Raw genomic sequence first — 23,653 nt, 5'->3', positions numbered from 1 at the left:
AGCTTTGTTTTATTTTTGCTGTTTACTATTATTTGCTTGTGTGTTATATAGGTACAAATTCTATCAGGACAGTATATTTTCTATTTCCAGCAGGGATTATAGACATTTATTTGTTGAAGTAATCTGTCAAGCAATGCTTTGTATTGTGCTATGACTATTGCATGTCTGTTATGGAGAATTTGCTGTGAATTGCACCATAAGAAAATTCCTTGTGACTAAGATAATGGTCATTGTTAGTTTATTTTATTGGTATTTCTTTTGATGCTTGTGACATATATTTACAGAATAACTAAGTTGATTTTTCAAGGAAATGCAAAATTTCTGACTCTGAGGAATTATATAATCCTCAATTGCTGGAGGCATTGCTTTGGGAATATGAGCCCCAGAAAGATCTTTTCACAACAAGCAAACATTTTTACATAGGATCTCCAAAGATCACCAGACGGAGCAGTACGTTGAAAGGAAGAATCATCTTTTTTTTTTTTTTTTTGGCTGCTTTGGACATTTTATTCAATCAATAGAAATTACCTACACCTGACAAGTAGGATTTTCAATCTACGGAATTTTATTCTTACTGCATAATTTGGTAGGGTTTTTTTTTGTTTTGTTTTATTTTTTAAGCTTTTTATTTTCAAAATATATGCATAGATAGGTTTTGCAAGGGTGAATATTGAAAACTATGTCCAAATCTTTTTCTCCCTTCCCCCATCTCCTCCCTTAGATAGTAATCCAATGCATGCTAAATATGTACAATTCTACTAATGTACTTTTTTTTTCCCTGAGGCAATTGGGGTTAAGTGACTTGCCCAGGGTCACACAGCTAGTAAGCATTAAGTGTCTGAAGTCAAATTTGAACTCAAGTCCTCCTGACTTCAGGGCTGGTGCTCTATCCACTGTGCCACCTAACAGCCCCTCTTCTAACCATTTTAAAGAAGAATTGTCTTACTGGGCCATGTGCGATTGGGACACACACAAGTGGTATGGTGAGTCATCCACCCCAAACCTTGACACCTTCATTTCTTCTCTTCCATGTTTTACTATCCAAATATCCATTTCCTATTTCCCCTTCTTCCAGTAGAAGGGAAGAATAAAGGAGAAAGGAACCTATTCTGTTTTTTCTTTTTAAATTAATTGGTTTTTTTCTGGTTATATATGTATAATACACATTTCTTTATAAATCATATTGGGAGAGTGTTAGGCTCTTACTAAGTGCTAATGAGATAATGAGATGATGGGTTCTTACTAAGTGCTAAGTCGGTACTTAACAATTCTCTAGTCCCCACCTTTTGGTTCTGGCCTTTAGGGGGAGCTTTACCCCTTTGAACTTCTGGGGAGGAGCTTGCATGTTTAAAAGGAGTGAGTTCATTGGTAGAAGTAATTTTCCCACAAGCCCTTGAATTTTCACACGCCCATTCTCTGGGAGGATAAAAGAAGACCATAGAGCAAGGAGAGAGTCGAGTCTGGGCCAGAGTTGGGACTGGGCCCTGGCGGAGCAGTTCTGGATTGGGTCAAGAAGAAGACGTCCTATGGATTCACAAGTCCAGCAATCCCATACTTTTGGAGGGGAAGAAGAGGACAGAGAAAAGAAACCTCTTCCCAGAGAAGGATTACAACTGAGAGACAATCAGAACTTGACAGGAGAGAAAAATCAGAACAAAAGGGGAAAAGCATGAAAAAAAGTGAACAAAGCATATGTTGATTTATATTCAATCTCTACAGTTCTTTTTCGGAATGCAGGTGGAATTTACTATCCAAAGTTTATTGGGATTGCCTTGGATCACTGAAATACTGAGAAGAATTAATTCACAATTAATCTTTATTGTGCACAATATATTCCTGGTTCTGCTTGTTTCGCTCAGCATCAGTTCATGTAAATCTTTTCAGGCCTTTTTAAAATCAGCTTGTTCATCATTTTTTATAGAACAATAATATTCTCTTATTTTCATATACTATAACTTATTCAGCTATTCCCTAATTAATGGACATGTAGTCATTTTCCAAATTTTCGCCACCACAGAAAGAATTGCTACAAACATTTTTTTCACATGTGGATCCTTTTCCCTTCTTTATGATTTTCTTGGGATACAGACCCATTAATGGCACTGTTGGGTCAAAGGGAATAAACACACCCTTTTATAGCCCTTTGGGCATAGTTCTTTTTGCTCTCTAGAATGTTTGGATCATTTCACAACTACACCAATAATGCATTAGTGTCTCAATTTTCCCACATTCCCTCCAACATTTATCATTATTTTTTTCTGTCTTTTTAGCCAATCTGAAAAGTATGAAGTGGTACCTCAGAGTTGTTTTATTTCTCTAATCAATAGTGATTCAGGGCATTTTTTCACGTGCTCACAGATGGCTTTAATTTCATCATCTGAAAATTGTCTGTTCATATCCTTTGATCATTTATCAATTGGGGAATGACTTGTAATTCTTATAAAACTTACACAGTTCTTTATATATTTTAGAAATGAGTCACTTATCAGAAATACAGTCTGTAAAAAAATTTCCCCAGCTTTTATACTTCATCAAGGAATCTATTCTGTTCCTTAACCAGATTTAGCCCGAGGCATCTAGAATCCAAATGATCTATTCGATTTTTGATTTCTGTCTTTTCTTTGTGAGACATTCCCTCTGGGCTACTTTCCAAAGATCAATTACCACTTCAAAGCTGTACAGGTGTTGTCTCTGAGGTCACTCTCCTAAGCCCTACCACTGTACTTATTTACTTTACCTTTAATATCTGGCAAGTAGTCACCATAAACTAAAAGCAAAACCTTTGATTAAGACTGGGAATTTCAGGGATGTCTGTCAATTGGGAAAGGGATGAACAAATTGTAGTATATGATCACATATATTATTGTGCTATACAAAATGAGATAGTTGATTTTTAGCATGGATAAAGTTGCACAAAAAAAAGAACAAAAAACACCCATCATTTACAGTATTATTTTTTTAAGAACAACTCTGATCAACTAAGTCATTTTGACTACTATAAATACTCAAATTAACTACAAGGGATATTGAAGGAAGATGCCATCTGCATCCAGAGAAAGAACTGATAAATAGATGTAAATAAGAAATTTACATATATATATATATGTATATACATATATATATATGTAGCTATTTCTAGGACAGAGATGAGGTGGAGAAGAAAAAAAGGGAGGGAGGAAGATGGCAAAGTAAAAACCATAACTATAAAATATTTTAACCACATATCTGAAAATCACTCTCTCACAAATACATGTAACATCCATGATAGGAAAAGGCACAAATGTGAACCATAATGGTAGTGAGACATAAATTTAGGGAATAAAGATGTCTAAACCAGTTTACAGCTTTGAGACTATAGGATCATTGTCCTTTCTCTCTTTGTGAAATCTTTAAGCTATACTTCACATAGTATTGCTTGCTTTCTCAATGGATAGGGTAATAGGAAAGGAGACACCTGGAAACTCAAATTGTTTTTCAAATTAAAAAAAATGTTAAAATAAGTGTAGTTATTTTATAAAATACAGAAATCTTTAGAACAGCATCTTGTATTTAATTTATACTTTAACATATGTAACATGTACTGGTCAATCTGCCATCTAGGGGAGGGAGGTTGGGGAAGGAGGGGAAAAATTGGAGCAAAAGGCTTGGCAATGGTCAGTGCTGTAAAATTACCCATGTATATATCTTGTAAATAAAAAGCTATAATAATAAAAAAACTAAAAAAAAAACCATAAAAACAAAAAAAAATTGTCTATTCTTATCCTTTGATGAAATAAATGTTTTTTAATGAAGACATTTCACATTTTTGCTAATTTTGCTATTTTTCTATATTTTTTATTTATTTGTTTTAATAGTATTTTATTTTTCCAATGCATGCCAGAATAGTTTTCAACACTCACCTTTACAAAATCTGGTGTTTCAAATTGGAAAAAATAAATGTTAAAGAAATTGTCACAGATGTTAGTTGATTTTGGTCTTGCTACAGCTGGCCAATGAGCTTGAAGCTACTAACTGGTGTTAAAAGAGAATTCTAACCTACAACCCACAAATGAGGCTATATATTACACCTGAACTTCCCCATAAGCTGTGAAACTCCTTTACAAATGGAAGTTATCAAATCTTAAACTGCTCTGTGACTTTTGGAGGCACCCTGTAGAAATATTAGAGACATCTGCTGACGTTTTCTTTATGCCAAATGTGAGAGCTAATAACTCCTTGCCTTAATGATAATTTCATCCTTTAGAAGGTAAAGAAACAGATAAAGAGAATTCTATTCAGAATCTGATTTGCATTAACAAGGAAGAACTGGTTGCTGGGGGGAAGATGGGGGGAACCTTTGGCCAACTCCTTCCTAGATTTGTGACAAGGGAAAAAATATGGGCAGGGTTATTATGAGGATGCAATGAAATAATAATTGTAATCTGGCTCAGTAAGCACTATTATAAATGTTAATTAGAACATCCAGCAGAGCCTGGAGTCAGGAAAACATCTTCCTAGGCTCAAATTTGGTGTCAGATATTTATTAACTGTGTGACCCTGAGCAAGAACCTTAACCCCATTTGCCTCAGTTTCCTCATCTGCAAAATGAGCTGGAGAAGGAAATGGCAAACCACTCCAGTATCTTTGCTAAGAAAACCCCAAATAGGGTCCAAGAGTTGGACACAACTGAAAAATGACTGTTATTAATTTGACAAAGCAAATTTCAAAGGGGTCAGAGAAAGGACAAGATCCCATGGGCTAAAATTCTTCAGGGGAAGTCACATTAGGAAAGATGGGAAGCACTTAAGAGTGAAATTCTTCAGAGACAAAAGGAAAACAATTCTGATGATGAAAGAGGAAAAGAGAGGTTGTCTAAATATACTTTTGTAGATACATGGGGAATTCACCGACCAACCAACATAGCTTAGATTTTTTTGCCCATTCTTTATTTCCACTTGTCCTTAAGCATGTGTAATGCTAGCAATTATACATGTATACCTTCTAAATAGTTTTTCATTCAGATTGAAGGATAGCATTATTGTTATTTCACACTTGAGTAGCAAATTTAGAGGGTTCCGAAATCAGTCATGGTCCTCCAGGAGTGCAGCAACTAAGAGCTTAATACTCACTTAGCAAGATGAATCAATATAGATTTTAAAAAGATAAATACATAAAATGGAAGCAAGAGCAAGTCACAAAATGAATACAAAAATGTGTCATAGTCCTGTAAAATTTGTTGTGTGAACACTCAAAATGAGATGAAAATGGCTAGCTTTAAAGACTATCAAAGAAGGGATAGGGCCATTGATTAGGTTGGATGGAACAATGATGATTTGCAATAGATCAGAATTGCTGGAATCTTATGAAACAGTGAGCCTGGCACTCCTCCCAATTCCCCAGAATCAGGTATGTTAACTTTTTCATTTCATCTTTTCCCCAGAATCTTTCTGTACCTTCCACTCTGTTGGATCCTGACAGAAGGAAAGAGTGAGATTGTCCCAGTGGGATAGTTTTAAAGACCTGCACAGTCTATCACAGCAACTGTAGTCACTGAAAAAAAAGATCCCATCTAGGTTTCCCCCCAAGGGTGAGGGAAACTTGGGATGCCTTATTCCAAAAGCAGATCTCTGCCATCTTCCTCCATGGATACCTTCATCTTACATGATCTAGACACATGCAAAAACTTCATTACACTTTGGCCATAGAGGGAAAAACCAGAATGAAAATGGGAATTATTATCAAAGATATATAAGGAAATAATAAGACAACACTTCCCTTTAATGAATCAAGTCACCTAGCCCAGATGAACCCCATTCTCGAGTGTTAAAATATTGACAGATATGATTGCTGAGTTTCTGCCAGTGATATCTGAAAAACAATGACGACTAGAAGTGAAGAAGAGAAAATGTTGTCCTGATTTTCATAAGATAAATAAAATTGGCTGATTCTTGGAGGAAATTCTAAAACAGATTTTTAAGGAACTGAACATGTAGAAAAGAAATTAGTGATTATGAAAAGCCAGCATGACTTCATCAGAAACAAAACCTTCTCTCTCTTTTTTTTTTGATAGGGTTATTAAACTGGTAGATAAGGAAAATGCCATGGATACCTACATTCTGATAAAAATAACTCAAGCTCTTCTTGAGAAAAAGAAGGAGAGAGATGTGATCTAGACACTGAGATGGATAAATACCCAGACTCAAAGGATAGTTATTAATGACTTAAAGTTAACTTGGCAGGAAGTGCCCAGGAGATTATTCCAAGGATCTGCACTTCACCTCATCTTGTTTCACATTTTTAGCTATAACTTGGACGAAGGCACAGATGGCAGCTCATCAGATTTGCAGAAAACACAGTGTGGAGGGATGGCCAACATTCTGGATGACAAGAGCAGAGCCCAAAAGGTTCTCCATGGCTTAGAACACTGACCTGAATCTAATAAGGAATTCAATAGCAATAATTGTGAAGTCATACTTATGTAACCTACCTTTTGGAGCCTGGACAAAAGACTTGTACAAGAGACAGGGCAGGGCTACCTAGTGGCAGGTTAACCCCCTTTCCAAGCTTCACTGAACTCAGAGGGAATTTCCTACATGAAGGTAAATTACCCAGAGTGTTCCTGACTCTGTTCTTAGGGAGGGGGCTTGTAACTAGGAGAAGCAGCAGCTAACCCAAGTAGCCAATATGCTAATAAGGAGAAAGGTGTGTGTGTCTGTGTGTGCACATAGATATACATGTAAGCATGTGTGTACATTTAATAGCATCATTTCTGTTTTGACTAGAAACCTTGAGGGTTTTCCCTCCCAGATTTATTTATCATTCTTTCTTTGGGCTACATGAAAGAGACCATTCTTTGCCTCAGATGCCGCTCGCCTTAATCCAGTTGTAGTCCAGTCAAACTGAGACTCGTTAAAGATTTTAGCTTAAAGCGGCCACGGTCTCCTGCTGCATCCAGAGTCATCTCTGGGGCCACTGGACCCACGTGGCTCTGGAGGAGAAAGGGAAGCAGGTGCCCTTGCACACCCTCCCCACTTAAATCCACTCCACCTGCATGGCATGGCCTCCCCTCATGGACTTCATGGACCTCTTCGAGAACGAAGAACAAATACAATATAATACACATGATCACATGCGTGTACATATGCACTGTGCATTACGTGAACATGTATACATGCTTAATATGTATAGCATGTGTACATATGTAACTGTGTCACAATGCACATGTATATACACACATAACCACACATACACAGAGAACTATATGTATATATACAAATGGGCAAACTTACACACATATATAACCACAAAACCATACTTATTCACATATATAATACACACACAAATAGCTTTGTTTACATATACATGTGCATGTACACACAACCATGTGCACAAATGCACATACATGCATGTGTGTTTTACAAATGTGTGTTTTACAAATGTGTGTGCAACACCACCTGTAGTGTGCAACACCACACACACACATGCACAGACATACAGAACCACGTGGGCAGTACATGTGTGTGAACATTTACAACCTACACCACCACATGTGTGCACCATATAACCATGTGTCTGCATGCTCAACATGTGTACCTGCATGTGTGAGTACAAACCACATGAATCTGCGTGTGTACACAATATAGTCACGTGTACGCCCCTTGGGGTTAGAAGGAAAACCGAAATCCTAGCTGCTCCCTCTCAGGGGGCTCTTCCCTTCCACCCCTCATGGCCATGACTTTCCTTAAGTCAAAGTCTCATTCCCTCGCCAGTGCAGGAAGGATGGGCCCCTTTTCACATGCTGGGAAAGAACAAAGGGGAAACCCCCACAAGGCCAGCTGCCTGGAAGCGAACAGGCTCCTTCTCCTTGCTTCCCAGCCTCCTTCCACCACATAAAACTGCTCACTAACAGCTCAGACTTTCCTCGGGGGATAACCTTTTTTTGTGCACTTTGGAAGTGAAGGGATATAAAATCTTAAGACTCCCTTTTACTTAGTCCAGGAGTTCCCTCAGTCAGGACAAAATCTCAATAAGGAATTTGTTCTCTTCCTTTCATTATCTCCCTTCATGCCGTGTTATTCATATGACTTTCTAACTCCGACTCTCCATCCAAAGTAAAGAAACACGCTTCTGTGGGACTCAGTTCCCTCCTCTGTAAAGTAAAAGCACCAGACTAGATGGCCTTTCTTTCAAGCTTTAATTCTATAATTCTCCACATAAGAATTGAGATCTGCTGTGACCCATCAATCAAACTTTATCGGAAGCCAACATTCAGGACTAATTAAACAAATGTAAACCAATTTTAAACAACAGAGATGAGCTCCCTAGGAGGGAGAGAGGAGAGGAAGAGAGTATTCAGCATTCTGGGCAGTAATATAGGAAGCAGCAGCCTCTGGCAATCTTCCATCATACCAAGGTATATTGGTAAATGTTTAACAACCAGTGGGGGAGGGAGTTGTATCCATGACACAAGTCTGCATTATTAACATTTTCTCCTTTATTTTCTTAAGTCTAAACAATCAACAGAACAATAAATCAAGTCTGATTTGTAACATTGGCTGGATTTCTGAAGTGCAAATACATTGAAAATTAATCTATATCTGCCATCCTCCCAGGCAAGATGAACACTTGGATATGTTATACTGGCAGTTTGTGGTTGTGCTCAATGACCACAGAGTTCCTTTCCAACTCCTTCTGCCCCCAAATTAGCACAAAACCCCAGGAACTACTCCTGGTTTTTCATCAGATACCGCGCAGACATGAAAACGATGCCGCAGGAATTCAAGAAACTGCTCCCTGGAGCTCTCTGAAGGTGTCAAAATGAGGTTCCACAGCAACTTGGACTTTCTGGTTTCCCATCAGTGCTATGACCACAATGCTGGGCCACTGCCAGTCGTCTTGACCGATGTCTTGCCAGTGGACTCCAGTGACTCTGTAGGTAAGAATGAAGCTGATGACTTCATTTAAATCCAATTCATTTTCAAGTCAAGAAATCACTCTTCTGAAGTCATTGGTCCTCTTCCGAGAAAGAAGGATGAACAACAACAATGGACATGGTGGAGGAATTGCCCCATTTGCCTGGGTTCCATCCCTGTGCTCACCTCCACTCTCAAGTCTCACAGCTTTTTTGTTTGAGAGTTCTTTGGCAGAGGGAAGAAAGAGAAGGAGCTGAACTTGAGATTTCATTGTCTATGCAGATACTGCAATTTGGGTTATCTCCCTCCAATGCACATGTTGCAATTTATGGTCTTATAGAAATGTCTGGGGATACTAGAACATTGTCAATCAACAATCAAAAAGAATGTAAGTATGTGTGCCAGGCACTGAACTAAGGGCTGGGAAAAGAAAAAGAGGGAAGAAAGCAGTCTCTAGTGTCGAGGAACTCTCCTTTAAATGGATACAGCATGCAAAAAGGGACAAGCTGAGGGGACCAAGGAAGGCCTCCTGCAAGAGATGGGATTTAAGCTCAATCTAAAAGGAAGCCAAAAAACCCCTAAGAATCCAAGGTGAGAAGACAAAACGTTCTCGGTGTGGGGGACAGCAGAGATGGGAGGTGAAGGAACCAGGTAGATCAGTGTCACTGAATCAGAGTGTGGAAGGGAGTAAGGATATGTAAGAAGGTTAGAAAAGTAGATTATGAAGTTTAAATGAAAAATAGAAAAGTTTACATTTGATCCTAGAAATAGCAGGGACCCACTGGAGTTCCTTAACCAGAGAGGCTACATAGTTAGGTCTCTGCCTTAGAAAAATCATCTCAATAGCTGAATGGAGGATGGAGCTGAATGGGGAGTGATTGGAGTCAGAGAGATCAATACTATTGCATAATTCAGAATGCAATTATGCACCCTGACCTAGGGTTATGGTGTTAGGAGTGGAGAGGAATAGATATATAAGAAAAATAGTTAAAATAAAAATAAGATTTGGCAATGGATTGGATTTATGGGATGGATAAGAGTAAGGAGTTGAGGACGACACTGAAGTTTAAACTTGGGTGACTGAGACATTAGTGGTATCCTCAATAGTCAAAGAGAATATTTGGAAGAGGGAAGGGTCAGGAAAAGAGATCAGTTCTGTTTTGGATGAGTTGATCAGTTGAATTTGAGATACCTTTAGAATATCTAGTTTAAATTAACCAAGAGACAATTGGAGATGCTCCTCAGAGAGATGAGGGTGGGATATAGAGAGATGAGAATTATCCACAGAAAGGTGATAATTGAACAAATGGGGTACATGGAGTGCTCAGGGAGGACCAGTATTTCTGATGTGAGGGCCTGAGGAGCCCTTTTTAGGGATGTTCATCCACTTTTTCCACTTTTCACCCAACTCATCCCAGGCTCCAAGAAGCTCAACAGAAAGCGTCATGGTAGATGGACCATGATGAGGGTTCCTGATAGACCTCAGACCCATCAGTGAGTTAGAAAGATGTTTAACCCAAGCATGTGAGGAGCGGTCAGGTGAGAAAATGTTGTTTCAGCAGCCATGAAGGCAGAGTGTGGAGTGCTGAGAGCTTGATCCGACGGCCCTGGGATGGTAGCAAGATCATCCACCACATCAGGTCCATCACCGGTCGTCCTGACTTCTGTCTTGCCATGGGACTTCTGGAAGAGAGCATGAGACTGATGACTTTGTGCAATTCTGCCTCATTTAAACCCATCTCATGAGCAAGTCAAGATGGCAAATCCCCCCACAGTGTCACTGGTCCTCTTCCAAAATGAAGGATACTGAACAAATGGGAGCTGAGATCTGAAATAGCAGAGAGTGAAAAGAGAAGGGAGTCGGGAGACAAGGAAAGAAGATTGAGCAAGAGAGGATGGGCAGGCTGAAGGACGAGAACCAGAACAGAGTAGGGCAGCTTATCTAGGAGAAGGGAACTGACTTGTGAGAGGCTGAAGAGAGGTCAGGGAGGCTCAGGGTCCAGAAGAAGCTATCAGACTAGCACGTAAGACAAAAAAGGTTACTTAAGGATTTGCTAAGGGTCACATAACCAGATTGTTGATCAGATAAGACTTGAATGTAAATTGTCTACAAAAGACTACACTAAGCTGCTTCTCTCAAGAACTACATATTTGTATTAATGTGTCTTGTAACTTTTTCTAGCACAGCATTCCTGCATAAAGCCCACTTCCCACCTTATCTGATATCTGGCATCCTACCTTGGGTCTCATAGAAGGAGTTAAGAATTGTGAGGGAAGGGCAGCCAGGTGGCTCAGTGCTCTATCCACTGCATAGTGGATATGCTCTATCCATTTGGATAGAGCACCAGCCCTGAAGTCAGGAGGACCTGAGTTCAAATATGATCAGTTCAAATAAGCCCAGTTGTCTCAGTAAAAAAATATATATTAAAAAAAAAAAAGAAAAAGAATCATAAGGGATCTTAGTTCAGTGTTTCTTAAACTTTCTCTACTCAGACCTCTTCTTACCTGAGAAATGTAATTCTGATCATAAAAGTATATTAAATTATATAAAATAGGTATACAAATCAAATATTTACTGATGTCATTTCATGACACCAAATTTAGTTATGTGACCCCATATTGGATCCAGACCCACTGTTTAAGAAGCTATGATTTTGTCCAAACTCCTCATTTTGCAGATAATATTTAAGCTCTATATGGGGAAAATACTTATCTCAGGTCACACAGTAATTATAGAGTAGGGTAATACATCTGACTTTAAAACTAGCCTGCCTATCTCTCTCCACCAACCAAAAGGGCAATTTTCTTATTTAAAATCTTTATATATGCATTTTAAATCTACCTCTTTTCCAATGAACACCCCTTTTAAAAAAACTATACAAAAATTAAATCTTCATCATTAAACACATACTCCAACAAAATTAATTCCCATTATTGGTCATGCCTGAAAATGTATATCTCTCTATGAACTTAAATTTCATTACCTCTCTGGCAGAAGGTGAATCTTTCAACTTCAGTTTTCTGGACCTATTGTTTATCATTTCATCTACTAGAATTTTGAAATTTTTCAGTTGTTTTTCTCTGTAATGTTATTGTATAAATTGTTCTCCTAGTTCTGTTTACTTTATTCTGCATCAGTTCTTAGAGTTCTTCCCAGGTTCTTCTGAAACTATTCATTCCATAATTTCTTTTTCTTTTTTTTTTTAGCTGAGGTAATTGGGCTTAAGTGACTTGTTGAGGGTCATGCAGCTAACGAGTATTAAGTGTCTAAGGTCAAATTTGAACTCAATGTCCTCCTGACTTCAGAGTTGGTGCTCTATCCACTACACCAACTAGCTGCCCCCATTCCATAATTTCTTATGGCACCATAATATTCTAACATCTTCAAACATAATTAGTTTCATTCTTCCTCAATAAGAGGACCTGCTCTTAGTTTCCAACTTTTGGTTACTACAAAAAGAATTATTATATTTTGCTACTATAGGTCCTTTTCTTCTTTTTGATCTCTTTGGGAATTAAAACCTAGAAGTGATGATAATAATAATAATAATAATAATGATAATAGCATTTATACAGCACTTATTATGTCAGGTTGTGCTAAAATATTAACAGTAATAATAATAGCTAATATTATTAGATTATTTGCCATCTAGGGAAGAAGGGAAGGAAATAATGGAATACAAGCTTTTGCAAGAGTCAATGTTGAAAAATTATCCATGCATACATTTTGAAAATAAAAATAAATAATTTTAATAATAAAATATTGATAAATATTATAAAATAATAATAACAATTTTAAAGAAAAAATATAGCTAATATTGATATTGCTCTTACTATGTTCCAAGCACTGTTCTGAGTGCTTTACAATTATTATTTAATTTGGTCCTCAAAACAAACTTGGAAGGTAAATGATATTATTATCCTCATTTTGCAGATGAGAAAACTGAGGCAAACAGAGATCAAGTGACTTAACCAGATTCACAAAGCAAGTACCTGTCTGAGGTTAGATTTTTTTAACTGAAGCTCGGTTCCCCTGATCTACCCACTGAGCTGCTTAGCTGTATGTCAAAGGCCATGCCCCATTTAGTTCCAAACTCTTTACCTGAATGGCTGGATCCGGGTACCATTCCACCCACAGTGCACTGTTGGGCCTGTTTACAATTTCTTCTATCCGCCCCTCCAGCCCCACCTCCTTCGCCTGCTCCCTTGGATGCTTCAGGGCTGTCCCTGGGACATTTCAGATGTCATAAAGAAGGTCCCCTGGCCCCTGGGAACCTGTCCCAGATCTTTCCTCTGCCATGCTGCCCAGCCCTGGCGAGAGAAGTAGCGTGTGGGTCAAGGGCAGCTCTTGGGGGAAGGGTTTGGATGCCAGGGGGCTGTAAGGGTAGGGAAGAAGAAAGGAGGGGGTCTGAGACTTCCTTCTCCAGAAGGGGGGAATTAGGGTTAGGGGAGAAGCAGGGCGGGGAGTGGATGGGGAGGGCTGAAGCAGGCTGCCTCATTTGCATCAGAAGTGATTGGTTTTCCCTGCTCGTCCCTCAGGAGGACACAATGGACAGTTGTTTGCTGCGGCAGCAGATCCATTTACCCCGAGAGAAAGAAAACTGAGCACAAGTGACTGATGGGTGATAGCACCAGCCCCCATCTCTGCTGAGGCTGTCCTTGCATCAGTGTTTCCATCAGCTCACTGTCTCTCTGTTCCTGCGTATCTCTATGCCTCTTTCTTGTAGCTTGTAAGGAATGACAATAATAAGGATTGTATAGGACGTCCCTAAAGCTTAAAACTGCATTAATATATGTTTTATGGTCACTCACAAAACAAATACAAAATCAGTAATAACTTCCCTTTTTTTTTTAAAACAATTTAAAGTTTGTGATTCACTTCTGTAACATATATGGGCCAAGGGATATGTGCAATTTAGTAATTTGGGGGGAATAATTCTGAATTATTTTCTAGAATAGCTGGACCAATTCACCGCTCCACAAACTGTGCTTCTATGAGATGTAAGCAAAAGGGACTGACCTCTACTGACCCTTCTGAGGTAGGAAAAGAAAATATTTTCAATCACCATTTTACAGAGAAGGAAACTGAGGCTCAGAGAGCATGCAAGATCCCACAGCTATTCATTGACAGAAATAGGCCTGTCACCCCTTTCCACTTCTATATTCTTCTTTCCCAGTCATTTTGTGTTTTTTCTTTTGGCCCCTCTATCTATCTCTGCCATTTTTCCCCTGTTTTCTCTTAAAAACAGGTCTGTTTCTGTATTTCTTCCTCAGTCTCGGGGGTCTCTTCCTCTTTTTCTTGTATTATGGTGTGCTTGGTATGTTGCTAGCCATATAATAAATATTGATTTCTCTACCATTGATTGATTTTTCTACTTCAATGAATGTCTCTCTCTTGGTAGAATGGAAAGATCCTTATACTCAAGCGTCAAGAGATTGAGTTCAAATTCTTACTCTGACAGATAAGAGTTATGTGACATCCATAGGGAAGTTGCAACTTTCTCAGGCTTGGAATTTTCATCTTTCAACAAGGACCACGCTTTGTGTTACTTACCTCGCAGAGGTTTTGTTTGGGTTTGTTTTAAAGGGGGAGAAAGCCCTTTGTAAATGCTTAAGCACTCCATGGATGTGAATATTTCATCTTTCTTCCTTTGACCCCATCTTTGTGCAGCTTGGATAATTACCAGGCTTATGTCCAATTAACTCCTGCCCTAACATGGTTGAGATTTGGCAGGGACAGGTGGCAATTTGACACCCATCTGGGTGGGAGGATAAATATGGTGCCCTGACAAGGGGAAAAACTCTGCCCTGGTGCCCTCTCCACAGATGTTCCCCCAGAGGAGGGCGACAGCTCTGTGGCATGGGACCCAGGACGTTCAGGGACACGTCGTCTCACTTCTCCTCTACGCCTCCACAAGAACATAGATCTGGAAGTCAAAGGCCCTCTTGTTGAATCTCATTTTACAGATGAGGAAGTCCAGGCTCAGGCAGATATGGGACTCACCTGTAGTCAAAAAGGTAATCACCATCAAAGGTGAAATCTGAATCTAAATCTTCAGACTCCAGAGTAATGGTTCTTTCCATAGAACCAACCTGCCTGTTTCCTTCTGGGCCAACTAGACCAACACACTCAGGAGGGAGCCCTTCAATTCAGTCTGAGCTAGAATAAGCTTCTGGGGATTCTAAACTCTCGAATATTGTTCCCCTCACCCCACTTGAGATCCTGGTGTCCAGGACCTGTGTCTCACTCTCAGCCTGACAAAGATTCAATCTTGGCTTTTCTTCTTACAACCTATGTTATCAAGAGTGAATCATCTAACCCTTCTAGGCCCCAGGTCCTCATCTGTAAAATGACTGGGTTGGACTAGGATGACCTCTAAGATAGAATCTTTCTTCTTTAAAACTGATCCTATGATTCTTGAAGAATACTGGACTTATCAGAGGACTAGCAACTCTGGGCAAGACACTTAAGCCTGTTTGCCTCAGTTTCCTCATCTGTCAAATGAGCTGGAGAAGGAAATGGCAAACCCCTCCAATGTCTCTGCCAGGAAAACCCCAAATGGGGTCACGGAGAGTCACAGGAGATTAAAAACAACTGAGCAACAACAAAGCAAGTCTGCAAGAATAGGGATGGGGTGGGGGGGAGGTAGGAGGAGGAGGATAGCTAGTGGGTTGTATGGAGGAAAAAAGTAGGCAGAGGGGCTCTCCCCTCAGAAAGATTTCCCCTCCCCAAAATACACATCCCTTAACTGTAGCTAGAGCTTTTAGTTACCCACCTCCTATTTATTGAGTGAATCAGTTTGGGAGCATCTGTTTGAGTGTGTACACTTATACCTCTATTTTTTAAAGGGATGTATGTGTGTGTAAGAGAGAAATAGAGAGACAGACAAAGAAAAAGACAATCAGAAAAGGCAGAGAAAGAGAGATAAAGAGAGAGACAGAGGCACAGTGGGCGTCTGTGTATGTATGTGAGAACATAAGGCCTCTGGGTTCATTCTGACACTGAATGAAAAACTTGCCAATGATTTTCCCAACTTCATTAATATGTGAACAGACATCTGTTATTTCAGAATTCACGACTCAGAGTTTTTTTTTTTGGGGGGGAGGAGCTTCCCCACCCCTTTCACTCTTGCAGACATCCCTTTACTCCCCTTTATATTCCCCACCTACCATGGGCCTAATCTCTCCAGCTGACTCATAGTTTTGAAGTTTGAGGAATGGGAAGCAGGAAAGAGAACTCAGAAAACTCAAGTGGAAGAGCGGGGGAAAGGAGCAAGAATAGAACCAGGCTCAAGAGACCACCAGTTCCTTCTCCCCAACTTCTCCAGAAAGGAATAAGCATTTATATAATGCCTACTATGGGCTGGTCATTGTGCTAAGCATTGTGTGAGGCGGTTTACCCCTCACACACAAATATATAATCTCACTTGATCTTTGTAAGAACCCTATAAGCTAAGGGCTGTTTTAAACCACATTTATAATTAAGGAAACTGAGGCAAGTAAGCAATAATTAGCTGTGGGTCACACAACTAGCACCTGAGGCCAGATTTGATCTCTGGACTTGCAGATTCCCGATCCAGCATTTCTCTGATACAAAGCGCTGTTTCTGGAACAGTGTTTTCCCCAAGTTCTGCCCTGATACCATTTCCACAGATGTATTCTCAGCATGGGTTGCTGAGCAGGTTGCTCTGGGCAGCTATTTCTCATCTCTTTTGCACTTTTATAAGAGCACAGATCTAGGACTGAAAGGAACCTCAAAGGCCATCTAGTCCAACCCCTTCATTTTACTGATGAGGGAATGGAGGCTGGGGGGGATGAATGGGTGGAAGAAATAGTCACCCCCGGGGTGAGATTTGAGCCCAAAGCCTCAGACTCCAGAGCAAAGGCTCTTCTTTCCACTGTACCATCCTTCCAACCTCCCTTGGTCAGGTTTCACACTAGGTGAATTCTGAGGTATCTTCCCATTCTAAATTTGTAGTCCTGATTTGATCAATCCTTCTTCCACCCTGGACCTGGACCACTAAAAAGCAAGCTGAATGTGCAGTACCATGGCAACCAGGGGAATACCGGATGGTACAACTGGAAACATCATGTAACAAGAGTGATCAGGAATCAGGGCCTGGAAGAGGGGGCTCTGGGCCTTGTCCCCCAGGAAAGTCTCAGACCTTCCACCTGGGTCAGATCTTCTCAGGACAAATCAGCCCTCTCTCTCCTCTCCCGCCCATGGCAGCCCTGTCTCTAGGAAGTCTCTTCTCATTCTCTCCCGTCCAATTCTTGTCAGCCCTTCACATCACGACCTCAGTAATAAGCCTGCATTTCTGAGCAGGGGGGTTTGTCCCAAATCTCAAACCAGAGGGCTCTGGAACGGGCCTTTTCTATCAGAAGTTTCCCAGGACCGCCTGCCTTCTACCCAATTAATCTCCAGCCTCCCGGTTTCCTCCTCCCTCCTAATGCAAGTGGAGTGTCTCAGAGGTTCAGAAACAGTGGCAGCTTCTCCAGAATCTGATTAGCTGTTTATTTCATTAAGTGATTAACTGAGGCGACATTGTTTCCACTAGGATGTCTAATTGGTGGGGAAAGCAGCAGCTGAACCAGCCCCCGTGCTTCCTCCCCATCCTAGGTGACAGGGTTCCCCACCCTCCCCTCTAGGAGGGGCTTCAGAGTAACAAGAGAGAACTGTTCTCACCCCCGTTCTCACCCCCTTCCCCCTCCCTTTTCTGTCTGTCTGCCCTCTCACCCTCCACCTCAGGGCACTTCAGGCAAACTCAGGAGTAAAGGAGGATATGAAATCCTTTTCCGGATGTCAAGCACTGGAAATGCATTAAACGCTGGTGTTTTATACCCCCTTCCCCAAGAGGTGTATCTTTTAATTATGTCTTTTTTAGGCTGATGTTAAAATTTTGAGTTTTCTTTTTGTGTGTGTAAACCATTGGGGGGAAGATGGGAGAGGAGGAAAGATCACCTGGGTTAGCAGACCAGTAAAACCAATCTTGAATTATTTCTCGGATAGCCACAAGGCAGGTAAGTATTTCTTCTCACCTTAGAAGACCTTCCCAGGTGATGCACAGGAAGGTCAGTAGATAAAATCTGAGTCACACAGCTGGGGCAGCCACAAGACCCTCGCAAGGCCTTCATAAACACCAGAAGTAGCAGAGAAATAGAGACTTACCCTTCCTGCCACTCACCAGCTGTCTCATTCTCCCGAGTCCCAGCCGGGTCTCTACAATCCAGTCTGACTTGGTCATACAAAGTGTCTATACTTATGGGACCTAGCTTTTCATTAACACAGAAACTGGGCCCTGAGAGTCAGGGGCAGATGACTGGAAATTTCCTCTTTGTTTGGGATGAAGTGAGAGCGAACTCTTTTAAATAACAAATTTCAGAGCAGATTCCCAGGGGAAAATCCCAACCAAGAGGGCATAGGTTATGAACTAGGATAGGAATGGGGTTCAGGCAGATTTAGGGACCTGGGCTCTTGGGGGAAGTGGGGAGAAGCTGAGAACGCCATGGAGGAAGAATTGGCAAGATGGGGGGTTACAAGTAGGTAAATGTCTCCCAGTGAGGGACCATTCTCTCTGCTTAGGAGAGTTGACAACGTGTGGGCCAGTTTTCATTTCCCTGTTATTAGGAACTAGGCCGGGACTGGGGGATGAGTTTGGAAAGGAGGGATTTCCCCCTCAAAACACTCCCAGGAAGAGGATTAGTGGAATCCACATCAGTGCAGCTGTGATTTTCTAGTTTATAGAGAAATTCTCCATCCTTTTTCTATGAGAAAATTCTCATTTCCCAGAAGTTCAAGATAATTCTTTCCCCACCCCACCCCCTTGCTGGTTGCTGTCCTTGGCACCAGGGCCAGGGAGGAAAAGTGCACAGAGTGCAACCAAACACCTAACAAAACATACAAAGATATCACCTTCCTGGGTCATATAATAACAGTCCATTCCATGGGGCTTCCCTCTTCCGCCCGGGACTCTCCATTTCACAAGGGATGAATTAAAACAAAGCATTGGATTAGAAGACAGAAGACTTGGATTCATATTCTGCCTCTGGAACTTGCTACCTTATGAGACTCTGGGCAAGGGAATAATCTCTTTGAACCCCAGTTTGCATGGAAAGCATTTATTAAGCGCCTACAATGTGCTTAATAAAGGGCTATGATAGGCTCTGTTATAAAATCTATAAAATGAAAGTAGAATGAAGTCTCTCTAGTTCCAAATCCTTTAATCCTATGAAATTTAGAACTGATTAACCTTGCCCAGCCCTGGTGAGTATTGAACCTTAGAACTCCTGCTCCTGAACTCAGAAATTGGGTGGAACTAGCCAGAACCCCCAAACCCTCTAATGGTATTACAGATTTTCTTAATTTTCTCAACCTGGAGTGTTAAAAGGAAATGTAAGGGATTTTTATTCTCCTGTGATACATCCTCAAGGAGGGAAAATTTGGAACCTGGGCATTGAATGAGAGAGATCCAAGACCATGAGAATGAATACCAGAACCTCAGGGGAGAAGGGAATACATACTCCCATCCCTCAACGATGGACACTGGCAAAGGATTAATTCACTTTGAAGTTCATGACTTGAAATCAGGCCGGGAACCTGGACAGTGGTTTTTCTGATAGACCCCGCTGAGTGGTTTCATCAGGGAAAGTTGTCATCTGCTCAACATTTTGTTCCTCTATCCAAGACAGGGGGAAGTGCTGGAGAAACGGTTCCAGTCCACTTTCCCCAGAGCACTTCCTTTTTCTGTGGAAGTGGCACATGGGGGGCACAAGGGGTAGACTATTTCTGCCAATGCACATTACAGTCCTAAAATCTTCAACACCTCCCAGAGCTAGTACGACTCCCATCTTTCTCTGACTTCCACCACAGAGAGCTCAGTCTTTAACCAAGATTCATCTCCTCTGGGTACCTTCAAATATTAGGAAGTCCCAGGTGGGGTCTGACTTCCATTGCTCAACCTCTAAGAGTCTTCTCATCTGTGGGAGCCTCAAACAACAGCAAATCCTAGTTTCCATGTCTCGCTTCCTTCTGTAGATTTGAAAAATGCAATGAACTGAAGTAGAGCCACTTTCCATGGACATGGGTTTTATTAGCCTCCTTTGGGGGAGGAAGGCAGCAGGGAAGAGAACTGAATGGGGACATATCCTTTGTCCTGAATTTAGTGCACGTGGCTGGAGTTAGGGGGTCAGAGAAAACAGCAGCAGAAGCAGATGAGGGATGGGAGTGGAGGGGGTGGCTCTGGGCCCACGAGGGGCAGGGTGTGAGTAGGGAGGGAGGAGTGAGAGGCCCACTCCTCATCTCCCTCACGTTCATATGTGTAAATGTTTTGTGGACATGCTTGTGTCCATGCACACATGCCTCTGGGCTCAACCTTGGGGCTCCGTGTAGCATGTGCCCAGATCGCTTAAGCATCAGGGACGCTCCCAGAGTTCCACAAGGAAGAGAGAGGGAGGGGAGGTAGAAGATGTTGGGCACAAAAATCTCCCCCTCCCTCCTACCCATCCCGCCCCTGTGCCAGATCAAGCTAGGTTATCTGGGTGAGTCTGGGGGGTCCTGGGCGAGCTCGACTCCAGACCAGCACGCTCCCTCAGGCTCAGCCGGGTGCCCGCTCTGAGCCCTCACATGACGCTGCAGCTCTTGGCCCGGTCCTTGCGAATCTCGGCCTCGGCCCCCTTGTCTGACCTCCCAGGCAGCTGCGCCGACCTCTGCAGGCCTCTCCTGGAGTCACTGCGCCGGAGCTGCCGGTGGCCGCGGCCCAGGGAGGCCACAGTGGCCACGTGGAAGACATCCCGGACGCTGCGCTCGGACGACCTCGACGAGCACTCCACGTAGGACACAGCCCCCACCTGCCGGGCCAGGACGCTGCCCTGGGACGGAGGGAGCGCGGTGTCATGACGGTCTGGGGGGGCCAGGCCCCGATACTGCGGGCCAGTGAGGGGGGGAACCTGGCCCTGAAGGGACCCGGACGAGTGGTGGCCAGGTCAGGGGAGAGATGGGCGAGGAAGGCAAAGGGACCGGGCTGGGGCCGGCCTGGGACTGGGTCAGAGGGCCGGGGCGCACCTGCTCGTGTGTGACGGGGATGAGCCGCTGCTTGGAGAGCTCCCTCAGCGTGGCCAGGTCTGTCCTCATGTCCAGCTTACACCCGACCAGCACCACCTTAGCATTGGGACAGAACTCCTGGGTCTCCCCTTGCCACTGAGGGAGCAAAGAAGCGGTTTGTTTGGGGGAGGGGTGTTCCCCCCATACTATGAAATCGTTCACTCCCTGCTTCAGCCGTTAGATCACAGTGTCTGCGGGTAGTGGGGCCGGAGCGTGAGAACCTTCTGAGTGAAGTGCGAGAATGGCCGAGTTCAGAGGGAGACTTGGGCTGGGGTTAGGGAACTCCCTCTTTCCCAAACTTTCCCTGGGAACTGACTAATTCAGACCCCTGCCCCTCCTCCTCCCAGGAACCCAGCAGGCCAAGAGCCCACTTCTCTCTATTCACCACAAACTTTTCTCATGGAAATCAGGTCCTGGGGAGAAGGCAGCTGGGGAGCAGGGCTTCCCCGGCCCCACCCCCTGGGCTCAGGGAGCTCCCAAACTGCCACAGAGACCAGGGGGGGGCGTGGGAGTGGGGGGAGAACCAGGGCTCGCCTGGGAGAGGAGAGTCTGAGCGCAGCTGGCTAGGCTACACGGCCCAGAAGTCCCCTTCTTGGTCCCCAGAGCCCAGGCTCTACCCAGGTGTCCTCGGGCTTCCCGAAGGAGAGAACCTACATTTCCCACAGTAGTTCCCACCTTCTTGAGCACACTGTCCAGCGTCTCTGGCCTGCTGATATCGAAGCAGATGAGGACAGCATCAGAGTCTGGGTAGGCCAGCGGTCGGACATTGTCATAATAGGAGGAACCTACGGAGGGAGGAAAACCAAGAGCCCAGAGCTGGCAGGAGACGGCTTAGGCAGGGGTTCCAAAACTCCGGCCCGGCTGAGCACGTTTCTGCAGCCGCCCGGTTATGGCAGGTGGGCTGAGGGCGCAGATAGAGTGTCCGGCCCTCCCACAGTCTGAGGGACAGGGAACTGGCCCCTACTTAAAAAGTCTGAGGACCGCTGGTAGAAGGTGGAGGGAGGAAGCCTGGTCAGTCAGGGAGCGGGCAATGCTTCCAGAGGAGAAGACCCAGAGCTCCCCTTCTTCCTCAGCCGGACTCCAACAAAGGGCGGGGAAGTATCACTAATAGTGTCAAATAGCCCTTGAATTGCCCTTCGTGGCTCCTGGAGCCGGGACCGGGAGGGAGAAGAGTAAGGAAGTCAGATTGCAGCAGAACTTTTCAGTCATTACAGGATGGCGGTCTGCCGCATCTGGGCAAGCCCTGTCTGCCAAACTCACCAATTAAGAGACTTTTCCGAGCTGGCTCTCACCTCAGAGGGAAAAGGGGGCAAAAGTCACTCCCTCCCCCCAGTCCCACAGCCGCATATTCCGGATGTCCCGGCTCCGGGCTCCCTGCAAGTCTGGGATGGGTCCTTCCTACGCCCCGGACTCAGTTTCCCCTCCAGAGGACGGGATCCGGCCCTGCCTTCCCACCTTCCCCGGCCTGGCAGGGGAATGAATGGGCCCGGCAGGCGGGCGCGTGCCCCAGGGGAAGGAAGCGTTCTGCACTCGGGGTGAGCGGGTCCGCGGAGGCCTGAGCCCGGGGGCCGGGAGGAGTTACCTGAAGTGTCCCACATGTTGAGCTCTATGCGGCGCTTGTCGATCTCAAAGCTGGCTGTGTAGTTCTCAAACACGGTGGGGACGTAACTCTGCGGACGGAGGCGCCGGGGCACCGTGAGGACCTTCCCCGCTCCCCCCCCCCCCCGCTCGGGCCGGACTCCCCCCCCCTCAGCCCGGGGGAGGACCTGGCACTGACCGCCCCGGGATTTCGGGGGAATGGGGGGAGTGGAGGGTGGAGGACTCCGGGAATCGCCGAGGAGGGAAGAAGCCGAGAGCCTTGCAGACCCCCCCTGCAGCCCCCATTCTTCCCTTCCTTGGCTCCTCAGATGCAGACGCTTTCCCCTGCTGTCCCCCGGGTACCCCGAACCTCAAGATCGCAGGCCGCCCCTCGGCCCCCGCCCCCCAGCCCCGTCCCCCCGCCCCCACCGCGCTGCCTGACCCCCGGCCCCTACCGCCGCAGCCGGCAGGCTCCCCGCTCGCTCCCGCGGCCCCCGGCGCCTAGCTCCGAGCCTCCCGAGAGCGCCCCAGCGGTGCGCGGCCCCTCACCCCGGGGTAGGCGTCCTTGGCGAACACCTGCAGCAGCGCCGTCTTGCCGCACTCCGCGTCCCCCACCACCACGATCTTGCATCGGCCGCTCTGCCCCTCCATGTCTCACTGCGCGCCAGCCAGGGCCCCCCGCCCGGGCGCCGCCGCAGCCGCTGCAGCCGCTGCAGCCGCCGCTCCGGCAGACACCGGCATCTCCCGGGCCCGCGCCGAGCCCCCGCCCCGGGCAGCCCCCCCGCCTCCGCCGGCCTCCGCCCCCCAGCCCGGGAACCGCGCCCCGGCCCCGCCTCCCACCAGCGCAAGGGGGAGGGGCTGCGAGGGCGGGGCGGGGCCAGGGCCGGAGGGCCCCGCCGGAGGGGGGGAGGGGGGACTTGTTAGGGAGCTTAGGGAGGTGGGCGCCGACGCCTGGAGAAGTTTTCTTGGGGGTGAGGCCGCCGGTATGCTCCTTCTACCGATTAAGCGCCCTCCTCCGACCAAACGCGTGCACCCACGTGCACATGCAACAGTGCGCCTCCGGACCTGCGGGGGGGGGGGGCGC

The 23,653-nt window shown here is 44.5% G+C and overlaps 1 protein-coding gene across 2 annotated transcripts; it reads right to left on the bottom strand.

Annotated features, from left to right (window-relative positions):
• Window positions 1-19,960: 19,960 nt before the first annotated feature.
• RND2 (Rho family GTPase 2) lies at window positions 19,961-23,339 on the bottom strand. 2 transcript variants are annotated; one of them, XM_074261637.1, is made up of 5 exons: window positions 23,119-23,339; window positions 22,574-22,661; window positions 21,667-21,776; window positions 20,953-21,087; window positions 19,961-20,759 (listed from the first exon to the last, which is right to left on the bottom strand). In XM_074261637.1, the coding sequence occupies exons 1-5, from the start codon at window positions 23,218-23,220 to the stop codon at window positions 20,511-20,513; spliced, it is 684 nt and encodes a 227-aa protein (XP_074117738.1). In that variant the 5' UTR covers window positions 23,221-23,339; the 3' UTR covers window positions 19,961-20,510. The 2 variants fall into 2 exon arrangements, with proteins under 2 accessions (XP_074117738.1, XP_074117737.1); XM_074261636.1 differs by having other exon boundaries at window positions 22,574-22,694; window positions 23,083-23,309.
• Window positions 23,340-23,653: the final 314 nt, after the last annotated feature.

This window comes from Sminthopsis crassicaudata, chromosome 4 (genome assembly GCF_048593235.1).
Source record: "Sminthopsis crassicaudata isolate SCR6 chromosome 4, ASM4859323v1, whole genome shotgun sequence".
NCBI lineage: Eukaryota > Metazoa > Chordata > Mammalia > Dasyuromorphia > Dasyuridae > Sminthopsis > Sminthopsis crassicaudata.
Note: the sequence above shows the minus strand (reverse complement) of the source record. Positions and strands in the feature narration are given on the sequence as shown.